The following is a 23,360-nucleotide window of genomic DNA, read 5'->3' on the forward strand; positions in this document are numbered from 1 at the left end:
TTAATTCGAAAAGAAGTTGAAATCTTGTGAAACTTATAGAACAGGTCGGGTTAAGTTTAGGAAGGTTAGGCAATCGGAGAAGCGCATGTCATTCACGTGCCGATCATGTTCCCATGCATAGTCAAGATTATCTGTCCACCATGCGCAACCTGAAATTTTACAATGGACTCTTCTTGTCGAGTTCTACCACTTTTGTTTGGTGTGTTAGTTGTGTCCCACATCAGTCGTGTAAATATCCTAGAAGTTCAATATATAGACTGAGACAAACCTCTCCCTGTTTTTGGGGTTGAGCTAGGTCTAATCAATTTCTACTGTTCACAAAAATGTTTTGAAATTCGCAGCGGATTTTGCTTTCATTTTGAATTTTCGAAATGATAACTCGGGTAGTGAAAATGTGATACAAGCATCAACGAAACACAATAATTTTTTTATATAATCAAATATGTTTACTGGATCGAGAAAAGTACTACTTAAAATACAAACTTATTTCACGAGAAAAAAGTCATGTAGCCCAACCCGACTGTTCAATGTTGGGTTAATGGCGAAAACAGGACAGCTAGGTCCAGAAATTGTAATGGGCTCAAATTCCATTATTGGCCCAACCCAGAAACAATCTATTAAGTTAATTTTCCCCGGTTTTGTTTCCAAAGTTTTAGGGCCGACCCGAACATGGAACACGAAGCCGACGACGAGACGCCGCCTCTCGCCGTTCCTATAAACGACGCCGTTGATGACTGTGTTCCATCGCAGGATCCCGATCAGATACTTCCGACGGATGTCCCTGGAGCTCCGGCGGTCGGCGTCACCGTCATCACAGGCTATCTGGGCGCCGGGAAATCCACGGTAGATAATGAAAGTAGGAAGAGATTAGTGTTATTTAACCTAAGGTTGCTGATCCATAGAAAACTTAGCAGGCATGCATAAATGCGAGTTCAAGGAAATGATCAGTGCTTGCTTGTTAATTGATTAAGTGCAGCTGCTAACTAGATTTGAGCTAAGCTTGAGTCTTCAGCTTCTTTTGAATTTTTTTTTTTGTTTGCTGTTTCATACGATTTTGTTGATATTATATACTATGTGTAGACTCTGAAGTTTAATCCGTATTGTTTGAAGTTATTTTCGCCTGTTATGTGGAATTTTGAGAGTAGATTGAATCGTGCCATTAATTTCTATACATTAATGAGTGAGATTTTTTCTGTTACGGTTAGTATTATAAGTATAAGAGCAAATTGTATTGAAGAATTCGTTGAATGAATTACCGAGTCGATGAAAAATAGTTCCAAGTGTTATTTATACACAAGAGATTTACTACTCTTATCTAACTAACAGCCTCTAAGTATGAATATAACTACTACTACTAATTTGAACTCTAATAGTTAGTAAGAAAATCGACCGAGGGGGTTGCTCACTGTTATGTGCACTTGTGTATTTTAGACTCTGTGTGATTGAACTTGTGCTGGTGTTTTCCTTTCCTTGTAGTTGGTGAACCATATATTGAATGGGAAGCATGGGAAGAGAATTGCGGTTATATTAAATGAGTTTGGGGAAGAGATTGGAGTGGAGAGAGCAATGATTAATGAAGGAGAAGGTGGGGCGCTTGTGGAGGAGTGGGTTGAGCTTGCAAATGGGTGCATTTGCTGTACTGTAAAGCATAGCTTGGTTCAGGCTCTAGAGCAACTCGTGCAGAGAAAAGAAAGGTTTAATTTTGTTTACTATGTTTCGGTTTCTGATTGATTGTTTGCAAACTAGTGGGTTGGTTTTTAATGGTAATTTGATGATGAAATGCATTATCACGTGTGATGTTTCTGTTTTTATGATATTATGATGGTTGTGCATTTCCTCGGGAAAAAATATTTACTTTTCTGGCAAGTCTATCATTTCCTTTAATTACTTGTCATTCTTCTGAAGTTCCCTGTTGCATCTCTTTATGTTTATGTTTTTGATATTTTTATATGATTTCTAAAGTGAAGTAATAATAATAAAAAAAAGGTGGTCACATGTGTTCCGCTCGAATGTTTCGATATGTGGTTTCAACAGTAATTACAACGATTAGTAACATATAAGTCCAGGCAGGATATCGTAGAATACAATTTTTTATGAAAGTTCATGTCAGTATGCTGCAATCAAAACCTTTTTCTTAGTTTCTTGCACCATGTGACGTTGCCTTAGATGTTTTATTGCAAGCTTGAGTAAAGGGAGCTCAATACTACTTCACCTGCCTCGTTGAAATGAAGATTAACAATTGATGTGATATGCGCTTATAGTGACTGGCATTTGTAGCTACATCCAGGTTCTCGAAAAATTTCCTGAGGAAACATTTCTCAAAAAGTGAACTAGAGTCTTAGTATGTAGAAGAGATTAGTCACGGCAGATCACCCAGGGAAAGTGTTGAAGTTAGTTTTGTTCTTTCGTTTTGTATAGGCTTGATCATATATTACTAGAGACCACTGGTTTGGCAAATCCTGCTCCTCTGGCATCTGTACTTTGGTTGGATGACCAATTGGAATCAGCTGTCAGGCTCGACTCTATTATTACTGTGAGTTTCTTCACATGGCCATCGAATAGAATTTTTTGTAACAATTATTTCACTTTGATTCTAATGAATCTTGGATTGTTCTTTTCTTATAGGTGGTGGATGCCAAAAACCTACGTTATCAGCTCAAATTAAATCAGGAATCTTCGTCATTTCCAGAAGCATACCACCAAATAGCATTTGCGGTATTTCTTCACTCTTTGTTATTGTGTCCTTTTCCAAAGATCCACAGTCCTTATAGATTTTGCTGGGTTATGCGGTAAGGACAGTTCTGATGCTTCTTTATTTTTGTTTTTTCAGGATGTAGTGATTCTTAATAAGGTCGATTTAGTGTCTTCCGATGATTCCAAAGCAATTCTGAAAGATTTGGAAAAGGATATATTTAGTATCAATTCTCTTGCCAACATTATTCATTCTGTGCGGTGTCAAGTAGACTTGTCCGTGATACTGAATTGTCAATCATATGGTGCTACAGTTAGTGACTTTATCAGAATTATCTTTCTGCACATGTTATCTTGTTTTCTATGTAATAGTTAAGGAAGTGAGCTGCATCAAAGTTTTCTTTAATTTCAGCGAACTGCTCATTTGGAAGCTCTGTTGGAAGAAAATAGAACTCTATCCACCACAGATATTCATGATAGTGGTGTGAGAACGTTGTGCATTTGTGAGCCAAAGAAAGTTGATCTTGATAAGGTACCAATTGAAATGGCTTCTTGACGAGGATGTTTTCGGGATATCTGTAACACTCAATGCATCTTTTGTTCACCTTTTCAAAGACAACTATTTTCAAGTTTGCTTTGAATGCGATGGTGTTTAAATATATCTTTGATTTTTTGGTATACGAGTATTCATAGTGTATTTATTATTAATTTTAAAATTTGGCACCTTATTGGATCAGCAGTGCAATATGTGTTTCTTGCATCAGTTTCTGCTTTTTAGAAGCCTTTTTCTTTTCCCCAGTGTCAATGTCGCAATTATACTCAGGAATGCTGTTTTCATCTAGGTTAGAATGTGGATTGAGGAAATTCTTTGGGATAAAAAGTACGGCATGGATGTTTATCGATGCAAAGGGGTTTTAAGCGTCAGGAATACAAATCAACTTCACACGCTGCAGGTACTGTTTTGATCTAAATATCATAAAGGTTGGGTTTGAGGATACTTTCTTCTTTTTTTGAAATTTTGTTGTTAGACGACCCAACTTGAATCGATGCTACCTCAAGTCCTGCTGCACAATCGATCATGGTTTTCATTTTTTGGGTCATTGGGTGCAAAGGAATGAACTTTTAGGTTTTAATTCAATGTGCTGAGTTCCTCATGTTATAATAGTAGTCTATCAGCATGATCATCATTAGTCTCAATCTCAAGTCTCTCTGCTAATTTACCAACACATGATCTCTTCTGACGTGAACAGTTCCCTTGTTTCTCATTTCTTACTAGGTTTTCAATGTTTTGCAGGCAGTGAGAGAAATATATGAGATTGTTCCGAGTCGTCAGTGGAGAGACGGAGAGAATAAAATCAACAAAATTGTTTTCATAGGTATATTTTTCATAACATTGGGAAAATTTTGGAGATACAATGGAGATTTTAAACATGGATTGCTCATGTGTAGGTCGTTCATTAAATGAGGAGATTCTTGTGAACACCATGGAAGCTTGCACCTTGTAAGACTACCAAATGTTTTGAAGGTGTGTAGTTAGTTTCATTTTTTTTACTTTATGTTTTACTCTTTTTTGGGTTCATGGTATCCTTGTAAATTATATTTTAATTTTGTCACTTTCCCAACTTTTTCTAATAATAATGAGTCTGAACTTTTTTTTTTTTTTTTTTTAAAACATTTTCTCATGTTATCATGATTCATGCATCTTATACGTTGGGTGCACTTGAATACTTGATGCAGAATGAGATGATGTATATATTCTTTAAAAAAAAAGGAACGAGATGATGTATAACTTTTTTTATTTATCTCATGTTTGTCTGATTTTTTTGTCATCTCAATTTGATCAATCGCCCGTGATGACATTATATCTAAGCATTAGACATCCCTCTCTGTCCACATGATAAACATATGATAAGTTGTATGACATGAATGAAATTTTACAATTATACACTTGGACAATCATGTTTGATTCCCATTTTGCGAAGACATTTAAGATATTATAGAATATAATAAACATAATAATAAGTTAAAAATATACAAAACAATATTTTTTTTATATTAAACAATATCTCTTCTATTTTATAATAGTTGAGAGGCATATAGCAACTCTTCTTATGACACTAACTTTTGTTTTCAGTTTTACCTTTTCCTCCCCTTCCTATCAACTATTTTATTAAAGCTCTCAATCACTTCACCCACAAAAAAATACATATAATAATAATTTTTATTTTACATACGAACGAGCGTGTGCATTTTTTATTAGTATTAATAAATGATTTTACGTCATAGTATTCTATAAAATAAAAAAGGTATTTATTACTGAAATCATCCAGATGGTTGTCATTGTCAAAATAATAGACTCTTCATCTAGTTTAATTTAATATATAGTTTGTATAATAATTTAACGTCTTCAAATTTCGAAAAAATATACAGAAAAACGACTTATACAAAATATAATTTCTTCAAAGCACTTACCCGATATGGCGATACATCTCAATTATAAAACCAACTCCACAAACAATTCAACCCAAAAAATTCATCTACTCCAAATTTAGTGATTTGTTACCTGAATCACAGTTTATTTATGTGATGAAATTACAGAATAATTAATACATTGTGATTCAGTAATTGTAATCTAGTAGTAGTCAAACAAAAACTCAACTATATAGGAATATGCTGGATTTAAATTACCTACATTTTGGGCACACTTTTTTTTTTTGGGCAATAGAAGGTCCCCTACTGTGAGTGGTCCTGCCTTAAACTATTTAGCTGCCGACAGCCAGCCAAGCCTAGGATTTCTTGCATGGAGAATGGAGAACTTACTTTTTGACTGAGATTACCTTTTGGCTTCATTTTGAGAATTCAAGAAATTAAACCAAAGGGGTTTCTTTTAGTAACAACAGAAAAACTTCCTATACCATATCAATTGGCTACCATATTTTGAGTAATTTCTCCTCGGAACTCAAGTGGGCATGAGCTCATATCATGTTCTCATCCAATAAACAACACTTTTTTAAATCTTGAATTGTTTTTTCACAACTTTTGGAAAATAACATAATTTCATATATTCTTACATAAACGTTGATTTCATAATCCTGACGAGTGACATAATCCTTTTGTGGAACAAGAGAGACAGATTTTAATGAACATATATAAAACACTCCTTACTTCCTGTCGTAATAAAAAAAAAATGGAGTTGATGAATCGACAAAATTGAGAGATAAGAAGCAAAAACACTTTGTTTTGTGACTAGAATCAAAATGGCATTAAAGAATTATGTCAAATCTAGTTTTATTTTTCTGTTTCCAGCGTATAATCAAATTTACTAACTTTATATACACTAGCGTATTTAACACACTCGTTGTGTGTGACGAAAAAGTTGATTTTTTTTATTAAAATTAATTTCAAAAAAAATATAATAAATTTATGAAACCAAAAAATTAATGTTTTTTGGGTTAAAATATTAACCATAAAGAGTAATTAAAAGATAACCGATTATATTAGTTATTTTTCACTTTTTTTTCAAATAATTTGAAATTTCAAAATTAGGGTATCATACTAAGAGACCGTGTTTGTTTCTTTAAAGCTTTCTTACTTAATATATATATATATATATTGTAATGGACTGGGCTGACCCAGCCATTCTTGCACTCATGGTAGCTCAATGTTACCAGAAATCATAAAACTTTGTATTTAAGCCTGGGTACAAGGTTCGATTCCTGGGAAGGGCAAAAACTCCCACCAGAGGGAGAAGACCACGAGTGCAAGAATGGCTGGGTCAGCTCAGTCCATTACATATCTATCTATTTCTAATATAAAAGGATGAATGTAGGGGTAAAGTTTTTATTGTGTATATACATCTTTACCCTTTCATTCTATATAAATGAGATAATAATGAAGGCTAAACAAGTAAAATTACAAAAAATGAAGGGAAAAAGTTGGAAAATGCACATGACAATTAATGTATTAATTTCACATATAACTTTCATTTTAATGAACTCTATTTAATTATATTTCTTTCATTTCAATTTCTTTCTATAATTAATTGGAACAAATTTTCATACATACATTTTATATGTAATAGAATATTGTCACCTTGCAAACAAATGCATACACTAAATTTATATACATGCTGACAAATTCTCAAAAAATATTTAAAGTAAATACACTCTATTTAATTATATAACTTTTATTTTTAGTTGTATCTTACTATTAATTGTGTCAAATATCTGTCATACATAAATTTTATATGTTCTTCCACTTTACTTCCTTCTTACTATTAATTGTGTTGAATTTTTATACATTAATTTTATATGTTATTTTATTTTTTTCATTTTTTCCATGAATTTGAAATATTCTAATATAAATTTTGTAATAATATATTAATATCAATCAAAGAATAGATTATTGTCACCAATAAATAGTATGATTGTAACAGTGAAATTTCTAAAAAAATATTTAAAACAAATAAAAAAAATTAATGGATTATATTTAATTTTGTAAATTTCACTTTAGATATATTATACTGTTAATTTTGTCAAATATTTGTCATACGTAAAATTTATATGTTTTTCTACTTTGTAAAGTTTATATTGTGTATATACATCTTTACCCTTTCATTCTATATAAATGAGATAATAATGAGGGCTAAACAAGTAAAATTACAAAAAAGAAAGGGAGAAAGTTGGAAAATGCACTTGACAATTAATGTATTAATTTCACATATAACTTCCATTTTAATGAACTCTATTTGATTATATTTCTTTCATTTCAATTCCTTTATATTATTAATTGGAACAAATTTTCATACATACATTTTATATGTTATTATTATTTTTTCATTTCGTCTATTATTTGTAATATTTCAGTATAAATTTTTTTATAATAAATTAATATTAGTCAATCAAATAATAGAATATTTTCACCTTGCAAACAAATGCATACACTAAATTTGTATACATTTTGTCCACTTTACTTCCTTCATATTATTAATTGTGTTGAATTTTCATGCATTAATTTTATATGTTATTTTATTTATATTTCTACTATAAAAGTATGAATGTATGGTAAATAATAGAATATTGCCACCTTGCAAACAAATGCATACACTAAATTTATATACATGTTGACAAATTCTCAAAAAATATTTAAAGTAAATATACTCTATTTAATTCAATAACTTTCACTTTAGTTGTATCTTACTATTAATTATGTCAAATATCTGTCATACATAAAATTTATATATTCTTCCACTTTACTTCCTTCCTACTATTAATTGTGTTGAATTTTTATACTTTAATTTTATATGTTATTTTATTTTTTCATTTTGTCCATGAATTTGCAATATTCTAATATAAATTTTGTAATAATATATTAATATAAATCAAAGAATAGATTATTGTCACCAATAAATAGTATGATTGTAACAGTGAAGTTTCTAAAAAAATATATTTAAAAAAATAAAAAAAATTAATGGATTATATTTAATTTTGTAACTTTCACTTTAGATATATCCTACTGTTAATTTTGTCAAATATTTATCATACATAAAATTTATATGTTTTTCTACTTTATTTCTCTCCTACTATTAATAGTGTCAAGTTTTGATACATGCATTTTATATGTTATTATACATCAATTCGTCCATGTATTTTCAATGTTCTAATATTAATTTGGTAATAGTATATTAATATCAATAAAATAATAGATTATTGTCACCAATAAATAATAGGGATTGTAACAGTAAAGTTTTCCAAAAAATATTTAAATTAAATAAAAAATAGACTCTATTTAATTCTATAATTTTCACTTTAATATATCCTACTATTAATTGTGTCAAATATCTGTCATACATAAAACTTATATTTTTTTCTACGTTATTTCTCTCCTACTATTAATAGTGTCAAATTTTGATACATATTCACTTCGTTCATGTATTTTCAATATTCCAATGTAAATTTTTAAATAATATTTAATACAATTCAATCAAGAAATAGATTATTGTCACCAATAAATAGTATATTAAAAAGTTTTGCAAAATCAAAAATGCATATAGTAAAATTAAATAGTATTTTGACAAATTCTAAAAACAAATTTAAAATTAAATAGAGAGTAATTCAAAATTTTAAAATAATAAATGTTGATTATATATATAGAATTTTAACATTTTCATAAAATATTTGAAATAAATATACAAAATCCAAAATCCAAAATTTGTTTCAATTATTTATTATATTGATTTATTTCAAAGATTTATTATGAGGAAAATTTAAATAGTATATTAATAAAAACTTTTCAAAAATAAATAAATGATTATATTAAAAATTACATAGTGTTTTCAAAAAATTTAAAATATTTAAAGTTAATAGACAGAAATTCAAATATCCAAGATTTATTTCAATTATTTATTGATGATTTATTTCAAAAGTTAATGCTTTTAGTAATTCTATATTTAACACTATTGTGTTCACGATTATGGTATTAATTTGTTTGATTTTAAAAAAATATTCGCAGTAACATCATTTCAACAAAAAAACATTGATAAGTAAATTTATTATTATGTACGTAGCTTATTAATCAATAATTATTAATAATTCTTTACATTTATACACTCTAAAATAAATAAAATCTAATGCATTTGGGTGATCACTTTGACAAAATAATATTATATATGAATTGATACAAAGATCAAAGATTAATAAAAACATTGAAAATTAGAATACTTTGATATTGTTGAATCCGATATTTTGGTGATAACAAACAACAACTCATTGTATAGGAATGTGCTGCCAACCATTGTATTTCAGGAATCTACTACAACTTCTACCGGAAGCTTGTCAATCGCCCTTGCTCTCGATCGGCTGAAGACACAAGGATAAATCCATCTACCGGAAGCTTGTCAACCGCCTATGTCTCTCGACCGGTTGAAGTCTCAAGCCTATCGACTGGTTATTCAAACCAGCAGAGGACAAATATCCCTACCGGTAGAATGCCAACTGCCTATCAAGATATCTCGAGACAAGAACCTGTGACAAGATGTTCTTTGCAGGATCCTTTTTTAAAAGCAGAACCGGCGTATCAGAAGATTTGTTGACTCCTGCAAATCAAGACAACAGGTTGTACCAAAATGGCAAAAACACAGAATGACTGCAGATAAAGCACTCGACCGTTTATTCCAGTTTTGGACCCTGGAAGTTGTCTGCAGTGTACGATCCTCATGCAGAATCATCAATGCATTTATGAGCATTAAATGTGCATTCAATGCAGCATCAGAACGTTCAAAATAAAGACGTTGATGATTGACCTATTTAAAGGGAGGATTGCTCAAGAAGTAAAAAACAAGAATAACAACAAAAAAAAGGAACAACAACAAGTGATACGAGACAACGAAGAGAGACATTTCAATCACTTGAGTAATATCAGAAGTCCTCATCTGATATACTTGAGCACACTCACAAGATCATTCATCTGCTGCTCAAATAAACCCTCGCTTATAGTTCACGTATCTGATCATCAAGGATCATCCTAGGGTTTCCAAGCCTCTCAACCGCTCTGCAGTCTGAGAAGCTCAACTCAACTATACTCAGTGTTGAAGAGACTTGAAGCTGCTCTGAAAGCTTCCACCAGTCTGATAAGAACTGAGAATCTTATCTGTGTAAATCTAGGAGTTTCGGATTAGGCATTGGATAAGTCGTAAGTCTGAAGTGGGTGTATTACAAGACGTTGTAATAACCAAAGTCTTCTAGTGAATTCCTTCCTAAGTGGAAGAAGGGGAGACGTAGAAGGATTAAGCCTTCGAACTTCCATAAAATCGTGCTTTAGCCTTTACTGCCATTTATCTTACATCCTGCTCATACATTGCTTTATAAACTTTGCATCACTAAACCTCTGAACTAGTTCCGCACTATTTAAGTTGTTCAAAACGGTTTAGAAGTTGAGAAAACAGATTAAGTGAACTAAACCTCACTTGATCATTTTAAAGAAGAAGAAGAAAAGTTTCAGAGTGTATTCACTCCCCCCCTCTACCCTCTGAAGCGATCCCAACAAGTGGTATCAGAGCGGGTTCCTTTCTCAACTGTTGATCTAAAGTTTTAAAATCATGACTTCTTTCAACAGAATTCCTATGTTTTCTAAAGAAGAGTATGATGATTGGAAAATTCGCATGCAAGCACATCTTGCAGCACAGGATGATGACATGCTATATGTCATAACAGACGGTCCTATCAAAATTATGAAGGTCAACCCAGCTCTAGCCGATGGTGCAGGACAAATGATTGAGAAACCAAGAGCTGAGTGGACCACTGAGGACAAAAAGAAGGCCAATCTTGACAATGTGGCCCGGGACATCCTATACAAAACACTGGACAAGAATATGTTCAGCAAAATCAAGTCATGTTCCACAGCAAAGGAGATTTGGGAGAAGCTCACTCAGCTGTGTGAAGGGAATGACCAGACAAAGGAAAACAAGCTCACCTTGGCCATTCAAAAATATGACAACGCCAAAATGAAGCCAGGGGAAACCATGGCTGAATTTGATGAACGGTTCAGTAGTATCATTTGTGATCTTATTGCTTTAGGTAAAACTTATACTAACCGTGAAATTGCTGTGAAGGTTATGAGAGCTCTGCCCAAAGAATGGGAGATCAAGACAGTGGCCATGAGAGAGTCGAAAGACTTGAGCAAGGTTGAACTGCATGATCTCTTTGCAGATCTTAAAGCCTACGAGTTCGAGCTCAACATGAGAACAGAGGATGAACCATCTACCTCTCAACCAACCAAGGCCTTAACCTCAACCGTGATACGTCCACCGATCGAGGAAGCTCCAAAGAGATCAGCTGAGCAAATCAGCAATGAAGCCATGACACTCTTTGTCAAGAAATTTGGTAAATTTATGCGTAAAAACAATTCTAAATTTAAAAATTATCATAAATTGGACCATACAAACGATGGTCCTACTTGTTTTAACTGTGGCAAGCCAGGCCATTTCATTGCAGAGTGCACCAAGCCTAAGAGCAATGATCAGAAGCAATTTTCTGAAAGAAGAAGGGGCAAGGAGGACAAGAGGACCCTTAGAAAAGGAAGAGACCAAAGGGTTTTAGTAGCAGACGAAAGCAAAATCAAGTGGGCCGAGTCTGACTCCGACAACTCCAATACCGGAAGCTCTTCAGATGACAGCGATGATGAAAAGGTGGAATGCCTTATGGCTGACATCGAAGAAGAAGCTGAGGAGGTATTTGACTTTGGCTCACCTGAATTTACTCACAGTGATTTGGTTACTGCTTTACACGAAATGGCTAATGAATACAAAGCATTATCCAAGGAGTTCGAGGAAGTAAAGGCAAAAAGAGCCGACCTAAAAGATAAGTCAAGCGAATCAAGCTGCATGCAGCAAAAAGAGCTTGATGGTCTTAAGGTCAAGCTAAGTCTGCTGGCTACTGAGAACGACACCTTGAAAAGAGTATTCCAAGCTACCTTGATTGAGAATAAAAAACTACTTGAAACCATTAAGGCTTGGAATAAATCTTCTGTAACCATTGACAAGATTCAAGAAATCCAAAGACCGATACATGATAAGACCGGTCTAGGGTTTGGAACAAATGAACAGTCTATGGAGTCCTGTATTCAGTCAAGCCTGGACAAAGGCAATCTTAACAAAATAAGATTTGTCAGGTCCAGCACGATATATGAATACGATAAGTGCAGCTTTGACAAAAATCAGAAAGTATCTAACGAACGAAGTTCTAAGCATAGAGGGCTGGGATATGTGGATCCCCAGATCTCTAATCAAAGAGGAACTTGGATCAAACCTAAACCTAATGAAAGAAGAAAGGGAAACCAATCTAATTTCAAAAGGCCATGGAATGAGCCTAACTACTCTAAGAAAAGATGGTCAAAGGAGAAGCCTTACCAGTACTTTAATTGCAGGCCAGTTCAAAAGAGGTACAGGCTAACTGATAAAAATCAAAAAGGCAAGCAGCACACAGTAACCTCACAAGCACACACATTTACTGCCTATCGACCGCACAGATTTCTGGACACACACACGGGCAAACCTGTAAGGGTGTTCCAGGTGTGGGTCCCAAAAGGGCTAATCCGACCTGGACCCTACTAGATATGGGTACCAAAAGTTCTTCACTCTTTGCAGGTACTAAAAGTCCAAACAGGCGAGAAAACCACTTCTATCAAGGACACTACCTGGTATTTAGATAGCGGTTGTTCACGACACATGACAGGGAATCCAGAACTTCTAACAGAAGTGGTGTTGTGCAAAGGACCAAAGATCAGCTTTGGAGACAACTCCAAAGGTAAAACCATGGGTAAGGGTAAGATTATCCATGGTAACATCATTATTAAAGATGTGTTACTTGTTGACAAACTATGTTATAATTTGATAAGTATTAGTCAACTATGTGACAATGATCATTCGGTCGAGTTTCACAAACACACTTGCCTCATAAAAAATGACAAAGGTGAGACTCTTATGACCGGTGTACGAGACCTAAACACCTACAAGGTAAACTGGTCTTGCTCACATATTTCCTCACCTACTTGTCTTACTGCTCATCATGATAAACATTGGTTGTGGCATAAGCGATTAAATCATCTAAATTTTAAGTCCATTTCTAACTTGAGGAAGCATGATTTGGTTTCTGGACTGCCCGAAGGAGATTTTATAAAAGACAAAGTTTGTCCTGCTTGTCAACTAGGAAAGCAGGTGAGAGCAACTTTTAAAAATAAAGGGTGTATGTCTTCTTCCAAATGTTTAGACTTACTTCACATGGACCTATTTGGTCCTATACCAGTAAGAAGCTTAGGGGGAATGAGATATGCTCTTGTTGTTATAGATGACTTTTCTCGATTTACTTGGGTCATCTTTCTTTCTTCAAAAGATCAAACTGCACCTCACCTGATTAAGCTTTTTAAACGCTTGCAAAATGAACAATCTACTGTGATAGATAGGATCAGGAGTGATAGAGGGACTGAATTTTTAAACACCACTCTTATGACTTATCTAGATGATCAGGGAATCAAGCATGAGTTGTTAGCTGCTAGATCCCCACAGCAAAATGGGGTGGCTGAAAGAAGGAACCGTACTTTAAAAGAAGCAGCCAGAACTATGATTGCTGATTCAAATGTTTCTCAAAGGCTTTGGGCAGAAGCAGTTAACACAGCTTGCTATACTCAAAACAGATCTATGATTAATAAACGATTTAACAAAACTCCATATGAGATCTGGAATGGCACAAAACCTGATATCTCATACTTCAAAATTTTTGGGTGCAAATGCTTTATCCACAACAATGGCAAAAACCATTTGACAGCCTTCGATGCCAAAGCAGACGAAGGAACTTTTATTGGTTACTCAGCCGTTAGCAGAGCTTATCGAGTGTTCAATCAAAGATCACTAACGGTCGAGGAAACCATTCATGTTATTTTTGATGAATCTACTCTTTGTACAGAACAAACTCAAGGGAGCATAAATGATCTGAGTCACAGATTTGAAAACACAAATCTACAGGAAGAGAGTGACAGTGATCTATATCCTCCAAAGAAGGATGATCCAGCTCCCTCTACCATTTGTGATCAAACAAGGCCAGAAGTGGATCCACCGGTGGATAACGATCCTCCTGCCAATGATGATCCAGTAAACGAGGACGTTCATCAACCAATTGATGACAACCCTTTAGGGAATTATTTTAGGTGGAACAAAAATCATCCACCTGGGTTGGTCATAGGTGACCCTTCTGCTCCTCGAAAAACACGTGGTAAAATGATTAATGAATTCTTGCATGCAGCTTTCATATCTCAGGTAGAGCCCAAGAAGATAGATGAAGCCCTATCAGATGCCAGCTGGATCGAGGCAATGCAAGAAGAACTGAATCAATTCACCCGCAACAATGTTTGGCATCTAGTTCCTCGACCGGAAAATCAAAATGTGATTGGAACTAGATGGGTGTTTCGTAACAAGCTCGATGAACATGGCACCGTTGTGCGTAACAAAGCTCGACTTGTTGCTCAAGGATTTAGACAAGAAGAAGGCATAGACTTTGAGGAATCTTTCGCGCCAGTTGCAAGACTAGAAGCAATCCACATCTTTCTTGCCTATGCAGCTTTTAAGGATTTTAAAGTTTATCAAATGGATGTCAAGTCTGCATTCCTCAATGGTCTACTTCAAGAAGAGGTGTACGTTGAACAACCACCAGGTTTTGTCAATCCTACTCATCCTCAATATATTTATAAACTTGACAAAGCTCTTTATGGATTAAAACAAGCACCACGTGCTTGGTATGACACATTACTAAAATTTTTACTGGAACATGATTTCCAAATTGGAACGGTCGATAAGACCCTGTTTAAATTTGTAAAAGGTGATCATGTGTTACTAGTACAAATTTATGTTGATGACATTATATTTGGGTCAACTAACCCCAAGTTGTGCTCAAAGTTCTCTAAGCTAATGCAGGAGAAGTTTGAAATGAGCATGATGGGCGAGCTAAACTTCTTTCTTGGACTTCAAGTGAAGCAACTTGAAACTGGAATATTTATCAATCAGTCCAAGTATGCCAAGGAATTGGTAAAGAAGTTTGGAATGGAACAATGCTCAACTGCATCTACCCCCATGAGTACATCAATCAAGCTTGATAAAGATGAAGGGGGAATTCCGGTCGAGGTAACCATGTATCGAGGCCTTATTGGCTCATTGCTTTATTTGACCGCCAGTCGACCGGATATTATGTATTCAGTCTGTCTATGTGCTAGATTTCAAGCAGCACCTAAGCAATCTCATCTCATTGCTGCCAAACGAATCATTAAATATATTAAAGAAACTACTAATGTGGGTCTTTGGTATCCCAAAGATTCAAATCTTAATCTTATTGGCTATTCAGATGCAGATTATGCAGGGTGTAGAATTGATCGCAAAAGTACAAGCGGCACATGTCAATTTCTTGGAGATAGACTGATTTCGTGGTCAAGTAAGAAGCAGACATCAATTGCTACCTCGACCACCGAAGCAGAATACCTTGCTGCTGGCAGCTGTTGTGCTCAAATACTCTGGATTCAACAGCAGCTTAAGGATTATGGAATCCGGTCGAGTGAAGCTCCAATCTACTGTGACAATACAAGTGCCATAGCCATCACTCACAATCCAGTGATGCACTCTAGGACAAAGCACATTGATGTCAGGCATCACTTTATCCGAGATCATGTCTTAAAGAAAGAAATCAAGCTGGAATACATCTCTACCGATCAGCAAGCAGCAGACATATTCACCAAGCCTCTACCGGACGCTAAGTTTTCTTATTTTCGAAATATTCTTGGCTTAGTAGATCTGAGTTAGTATGCATGTGTTTAGGGGGAATAATTGCCATTATGACATTAATAGCTTAGCTTTTACATTGCCATAAATAGTGGCATATCATCCGCCTTAAACTAGTGTCTGACAGGCTTAGTACTAGCAGCCTTGTGCTTTGAACCAGTTGACATTAATTGGGCGCGGTGATTATTCTCTTCAAAAAATTTTTTTGAATTTCAAAAACACTTTTTCATGACGTCACCCTATGGCCCATAGGTTCCTATATATACCTCTTTACACTCGTATATCAACCTTTCACATTTGCTAAAGCTTTCATATTGCACTAAACGCACCATCGAATTACTCTCTAGATTTTGCTTACTTTCTGCTCTAGTTCCTATCTACAGCTATCATGTCGATCCAGAAGACCTGCCTGGCAATCAACTTTGACTCCGTGGTTAAGGCAAACAATGCAGGAATTACAGAGGTCTTCACCATGCTTGAAGCCTCTGGACTGAAGAAATTTCTGGAATGCAGTGCCATCTGCGATTTGCCTGTTTTGAAGGAGTTCTTCACTACCGCTCAAATTGAGCATGAGACTATCAAATGCGTGATCAAGACAGAAGCCTACTCTTTCAATCAGCAGTTCTTCGCTAGCACTTTTGATCTGCCCTCCAGGGGTTTGACAAAATGCACGGATCTTCCAGACGGTAACTGCTCTTACTGGTTGAAGGAGTTCTCAACCACTGATGCTCCAATCAAACTGCCGGCCCAGAAGACATCTCTCAAAGCTCCATTCAGGCTCTTGACCAACATCGTGGCCAAGAATCTTCTGGCCAAGGCTGGTTCTTACGACAAAGTGACACTGGAGAAATTTCAATACATGGCGTGTATTGCCTCCAAGATCAACATAAACTGGTCAGACATTCTGTTCAATATTCTATGTGAAATGATCAGGGGAAAAGGGCAATCCGAGGGATTTGCTCTGCAAATTTGCCACATTTTGAGCATCCTTGGAGTGGACTTCTCCAAAACTGAGCCTCTGCATCCCACCAAATGGCTCAACAAGTCCACGATTCTCAAATTCCTGAACAAAAAGGAGACTGCGGTCGACACCTTGCCCGCTACCGCAAAGGTTATTGCTATCCCACAACCGCTTTCAACGGTTCCGGTCGTGGCCAAACCAGTCGACACCAAAAAGTCTGCCAAGCGCCAACTGATCATCGAATCTGACTCTGAAGACGAATCACGTGAGAATGTTCCACTGATTCAAGCTTTCAGCAAATCATCTCCTTCTCTATCCAAAGCAGCTGTGTCATCTACGCCTGCAGGCGAGAAGAAGAGGCAGCACAAGAAGCTAAAGTCTCTGTCTGGCCTTGCTCCTACCCTGCCAACGGTCGAGACCACTACCGCTGCTGCTTCTACTGCTCCTCATCCTACAAAGGGTGTGACAATCCGGGAAGGTGCCTTATCAGCTCCTAAGGTCACTCTAGCTGATCCCAAAGACAAAGGGAAAGGTGTGATGATCTACACACCCAAGGCTCAACCAGCAGCTACGATAGAGCTCAATCTGATCATCTCTCACGTCCTCCGCACTGTCAAGCGTCACCTACAACGCTTTGACAGATGGCATCACTCCCGCACACACCTGACTCTGGCTCAAATATTTCCTAAATGAAAATCTCTAAACCTTATTGAGCAAAAGATGCTTCTATTTGCTGATACTAAAGACATCGTGGAGGCTTTGGGAAGAAGACAGCTCATAGACTTGAAGCTTCGAGGAAGCCTGCTATCTCTGTTAATTAATGAGCGTGTCAAGAATTTCAAATCTAAGAGTTATACCGCTGCCGATGACTTTGTGATTTTGACTGGACTACAGGATAGTCTACGTCAAATCACTCAACTGCTTCAGCACTATCAAGCTCTCAACATTGACAACACACCAGCTTCAGCAGCCTGTTTACAAGCTTATGTGCTGGAAGGACAAGTGATGATGAAGACCTTTCTCACTCAAGATCAGGGTGAGGAAGACGTCTATGCTTTTTCTTCTTCAGATGGGATTCTGACCGATCTCATCACTGCCGACCTCTTTCAATCATCTGCTCTAAAATCGAGTGTGGCAGCCTCTTCATCGGTCGACCCCTCCTCCATCGCAGTCCAAGCAGTCACTCAACCGGAAGTAGTTGTGATTGCTCACTCCTTTCCAGTGACGACCGCTCTCACCTCTCCAAGTCATCCACAAGATGTTTCAGAAGTGGTTGCACAAGAGATACCTGTCACCTCTGTGACAGAGGCTCCTAGCAGTAGTGCAGCAATAGTGCCCCCAATGGAGACACCAAGCACTATTGTATCACCTGCATCTCCAGTACAGCAAGTGACTGATGCTGATCAAGCACATCAACCGTCTCCATCCACTGAAAAGTTTATGGAAGATCTCATTATGGATGAACCAAGTGCTGATCATGATACTCCACCAACCATATTGGCTGCAGTCGAAACTATTACATCTCCAACTGTACCATTATTGGAGGGTCCATCATCTAGCTCTCCAGCCAGATCACCATCACCACATCATCGTGAGTCAAGCCCGGTTTCACCAAGAAATGACCAACAAGGGCAAATGCTTCAGACTGATGAGTCTTTGATTGACGCCATGGCCGCAGCTCTAGATCATACCTTGATTAATAGGCTACATGAGCTCACGCAAACGGTTAGGTCCTTCTCTCAAGATATCACTAACTCCTCCTTCTCCGTTGATAATTCACGCCAGACGATGATTCGGCATTTCGAGACCGTGTCTCGAGACCTTGCTCGTATGACCACAGAGATCACTAATCATCATCGCACTCAAATCAACACGCTCTCTACCGTATCTGAACAAGTTGTCCGATCCGAAAATCGCCTTCACAAGCAGTTGAATGATCGGATGGACACTATGCAAGCTACTCTACTTGCTCAACTCGATGCAAAGATTGACAATATGCAATCCTGCCTTGGCACTCAACTCACTGAGATCATCGTTCGACTCAACCAAGGTGATGCCAAAAAGGGGGAAGAAGAGCAACGTAGAGCAGCAGAGGCAAGAAGACGAGAAGAAGAGTCCAGCAGCAGAGGCAAGAAGACGAGAAGAAGAGTCCAGAAGAAAGGAAGAAGCCGGCAGAAGAAGAAGAGAAGGCGACAGGTCAGGCGATAGGTCGGGAGGAGCCAGTTGGTTCAAAAGATGAACAATATTCACTTATCTCAGCTGCATCTCATTTTGACTTTCTTCTGTAGGTGTAATAAAAATGTTTATTGTACTTAATGAAATTCATTCTCTCAATGAAGTTCATTGTACTGCTTTCATATTGTTCTTGGGGCACTTAAGTTTTGTCATCACCAAAAAGGGGGAAATTGTTGAATCCGATATTTTGGTGATAACAAACAACAACTCATTGTATAGGAATGTGCTGCCAACCATTGTATTTCAGGAATCTACTACAACTTCTACCGGAAGCTTGTCAATCGCCCTTGCTCTCGATCGGCTGAATACACAAGGATAAATCCATCTACCGGAAGCTTGTCAACCGCCTATGTCTCTCGACCGGTTGAAGTCTCAAGCCTATCGACTGGTTATTCAAACCAGCAGAGGACAAATATCCCTACCGGTAGAATGCCAACTGCCTATCAAGATATCTCGAGACAAGAACCTGTGACAAGATGTTCTTTGCAGGATCCTTTTTTAAAAGCAGAACCGGCGTATCAGAAGATTTGTTGACTCCTGCAAATCAAGACAACAGGTTGTACCAAAATGGCAAAAACACAGAATGACTGCAGATAAAGCACTCGACCGTTTATTCCAGTTTTGGACCCTGGAAGTTGTCTGCAGTGTACGATCCTCATGCAGAATCATCAATGCATTTATGAGCATTAAATGTGCATTCAATGCAGCATCAGAACGTTCAAAATAAAGACGTTGATGATTGACCTATTTAAAGGGAGGATTGCTCAAGAAGTAAAAAACAAGAATAACAACAAAAAAAAAGGAACAACAACAAGTGATACGAGACAACGAAGAGAGACATTTCAATCACTTGAGTAATATCAGAAGTCCTCATCTGATATACTTGAGCACACTCACAAGATCATTCATCTGCTGCTCAAATAAACCCTCGCTTATAGTTCACGTATCTGATCATCAAGGATCATCCTAGGGTTTCCAAGCCTCTCAACCGCTCTGCAGTCTGAGAAGCTCAACTCAACTATACTCAGTGTTGAAGAGACTTGAAGCTGCTCTGAAAGCTTCCACCAGTCTGATAAGAACTGAGAATCTTATCTGTGTAAATCTAGGAGTTTCGGATTAGGCATTGGATAAGTCCTAAGTCTGAAGTGGGTGTATTACAAGACGTTGTAATAACCAAAGTCTTCTAGTGAATTCCTTCCTAAGTGGAAGAAGGGGAGACGTAGAAGGATTAAGCCTTCGAACTTCCATAAAATCGTGCTTTAGCCTTTACTGCCATTTATCTTACATCCTGCTCATACATTGCTTTATAAACTTTGCATCACTAAACCTCTGAACTAGTTCCGCACTATTTAAGTTGTTCAAAACGGTTTAGAAGTTGAGAAAACAGATTAAGTGAACTAAACCTCACTTGATCATTTTAAAGAAGAAGAAGAAAAGTTTCAGAGTGTATTCACCCCCCCTCTACCCTCTGAACCGATCCCAACAGATATATATAAATAATTATTTATAATAAAATAATTTTTTACCACGTAACATTGCTATTATTCATTCAAAAATATTTGGTAATGAGATTAATTTATTCTCATATATTTATATTTCGTATTTTTTTGAATAAAAAACTATTTTGTTAATAATTAATGAAATATTTATAATTAAAAAGTGTTATAAATTATATTTCACTATACTTCAGGTGGTGGGAAAAAAACAAACTTTAATTAAATATAATAAACTTAAGATGATAATTAAAATAATTAAAATTGTTAATTAATATAAAATAATAATTAGAGAAAGTATTCTTTTATATATAATAAGGATGACGAAAATTTTTGTTTAAATGATTAGATGGTGATATAAACATTAATTAATATAAATATTAAATCAAATAATAAAGACTAATTTAAATTAATCATAATCATAAATAATAATAATCAAAATACATGTTAGTGGATTTAGTATTTTTGTTATTAATTCATTATTTTATCTTGAAAATCATTTATTTGTTTTAAAAAATATAATAATAATAATAATAATAATAATAATAATAATAATAATAATAATAATAATAATAATAATAATAATAATAATAATAATGATGATGATGATGATGATGATGATGATGATGATGATGATGATGATGGTAGCAGTGAGTTAATTATATTTGTTAATATGTAATTATTTTGTCATGAAAAGTTTTTGAAGAGTTAATTATATTTGTTAATATGTAATTATTTTGTCATGAAAAGTTTTTGAAGAAGAAGATTTTTTTATTATCATAGGTATCATATTATTAATATAGTGGATTAATTGATAATTATTTTTAAAAAAAATTAACTATAACAAAAATATAACATTTATTATTTAAAAAATGTAACATTTATGAAATTTTAATTTGATATAATTTTGAAGGTTTTAGTGCAAATAAATGGAGTGAAAAATTAATAATCAACATATTAAATATTATTTAAGTGTTTAAAACTTAAACTAATTCTTATAGAAAACGATGAAGTGATAATCACGATACTTTAAGTTAAAAAATCATAGTACTTTAAATTTTTTTAATTAAATTTTTTAATAAAATTTTATTTTAATTGTTATATTTCTGTGTTAAATGAATCGTATTATAATTTAATAAATAATTACAAAAATATTATATATATTAAATAAAGTTTGAAAACATTAAATGAAAGATAAAGTAATAAATTATCATGAGAAATAACTTAGCAAGTAATAATTTTAGTTATTATGTTGTTTGTTAATTATGAATACGAATTTCATATATTATTTTATGTAAATACTACTTATTACAATTATGGAATATGTTTTGATCTCTCATTTTTTTGGCCATTTAATATTTTGAGTTAATGTTTTAGAGTATATTTTTTCACCACTTTATACTTTCATCTATATATCATTTTGTATCTAATTTGCTAAATTTTTTTGTATTGTGTCTTATTTTTCACTTGTGATATATTCAAGTTTCTAAGTTATATACATAGATTTCTGAATCAATATTTTTTTCATTAAATTAGATATTGAAGTAGATAGACATTAGTCTATATATATATATATATATATATATATATATATATATATATAAAACTTATATACAATATATTTTATTATTATTTTTTTTTAATTCAATTATATAATATTGATCATAAAATAAGTTATTTTATCGTGCGGAGCACGTGCACTTTTACTATTATATATATATATATATATATATATATATATATATATATATATATATATATATATATATGAGTTTTACTATGCTCCCCACCAACCGTGTCAATCTCTGTGTCCACCATGTGCAATAGTTGAGTTGGTGGTACTGTTTTTATATGTGAACTTGCATTGTCTGAATTTATGGTATATTAATTGTATACCGTGTATGTGTACAAATTTACTAGTACATAGAGAGCTCTTGCCATATTTATGAAGTCACACAAGCACTCATGTTTTCCCTTTTGCAGATAGAATGAAACGGTGTCGTATGTTACAGGCAAACTCGAAATTGAGACAGTTCAACCATCGCACTCTATATTAGATGTTGCATTAATTTATGCATTTTAAAGTTATTTGGACATCCTTTGCTCGATCCCAACTCATTGGGACCACCACACTTATCGCATCTCTCCCATTTTCCATTTCAAAATATTTAATAGATATGCATGTGATATTTGGGTACGCAAAATTTTGATACTCGATATAAAACAAAACATATGCTCATTACTTATAGCTTATCGGTTATTAAAATCTCGGATTTGATATGTGATCTCGAGTCCGACGGAGACTCATATTGTAATAAATCTTTCCATAAATTCAAAACCCTTTTATTAAAGTTGAGGGGTTCGTATGGTCACCTCCTTTATTTTTACCCTTTGATGACCATGTAATTACAAAAAACGTCACTTTTACTTCTTTTTTTTTTCGATATCCATTTACAAAATTTCCATTTTTTATTTCAATATTTTTTAAAAAATTTTCAATTAAAACAATTTACAAAATTTCCATTTTTTCTTTCACTATGTTTTTTATTTTCAATTAAAACATTGGAACGTATAAGACACGCAACGCGTGAATTTGTGTACTAATATGTATAAAACATAGCCTCCTTATGTATTAAAAAAAATTGTCAACACTAGCACTTGTACG

General features: G+C 34.5%; 1 protein-coding gene across 2 annotated transcripts; it reads left to right on the forward strand.

Annotated features, from left to right (window-relative positions):
• The first annotated feature begins 663 nt into the window (after positions 1–663).
• On the forward strand, positions 664–22,935 carry LOC140871588 (uncharacterized). Of its 2 annotated transcripts, XM_073274168.1 has the most exons (10): positions 664–843; positions 1,477–1,694; positions 2,419–2,533; positions 2,626–2,715; positions 2,831–3,004; positions 3,104–3,223; positions 3,534–3,644; positions 3,986–4,067; positions 4,141–4,216; positions 22,679–22,935. In XM_073274168.1, the coding sequence occupies exons 1-9, from the start codon at positions 670–672 to the stop codon at positions 4,194–4,196; spliced, it is 1,140 nt and encodes a 379-aa protein (XP_073130269.1). In that variant the 5' UTR covers positions 664–669; the 3' UTR covers positions 4,197–4,216; positions 22,679–22,935. The 2 variants fall into 2 exon arrangements, with proteins under 2 accessions (XP_073130269.1, XP_073130268.1); XM_073274167.1 differs by lacking the exon at positions 22,679–22,935 and having other exon boundaries at positions 4,141–4,400.
• The last annotated feature ends 425 nt before the right edge of the window (positions 22,936–23,360 follow it).

The sequence above is a fragment of the Henckelia pumila genome, unplaced genomic scaffold, assembly GCF_033568475.1.
Source record: "Henckelia pumila isolate YLH828 unplaced genomic scaffold, ASM3356847v2 CTG_461:::fragment_3, whole genome shotgun sequence".
NCBI classification, from domain to species: domain Eukaryota; kingdom Viridiplantae; phylum Streptophyta; class Magnoliopsida; order Lamiales; family Gesneriaceae; genus Henckelia; species Henckelia pumila.

Excerpts from the sequence above, each read along its gene's own strand:
- LOC140871588 (XM_073274168.1), top strand. The coding sequence starts at position 670 with ATGGAACACGAAGCCGACGACGAGACGCCGCCTCTCGCCGTTCCTATA. Across the intron at positions 3,005-3,103 it reads GTCAATCATATGGTGCTACA|CGAACTGCTCATTTGGAAGC; the intron begins GTTAGTGACTTT and ends CTTTAATTTCAG. Across the intron at positions 3,645-3,985 it reads ATCAACTTCACACGCTGCAG|GCAGTGAGAGAAATATATGA; the intron begins GTACTGTTTTGA and ends AATGTTTTGCAG.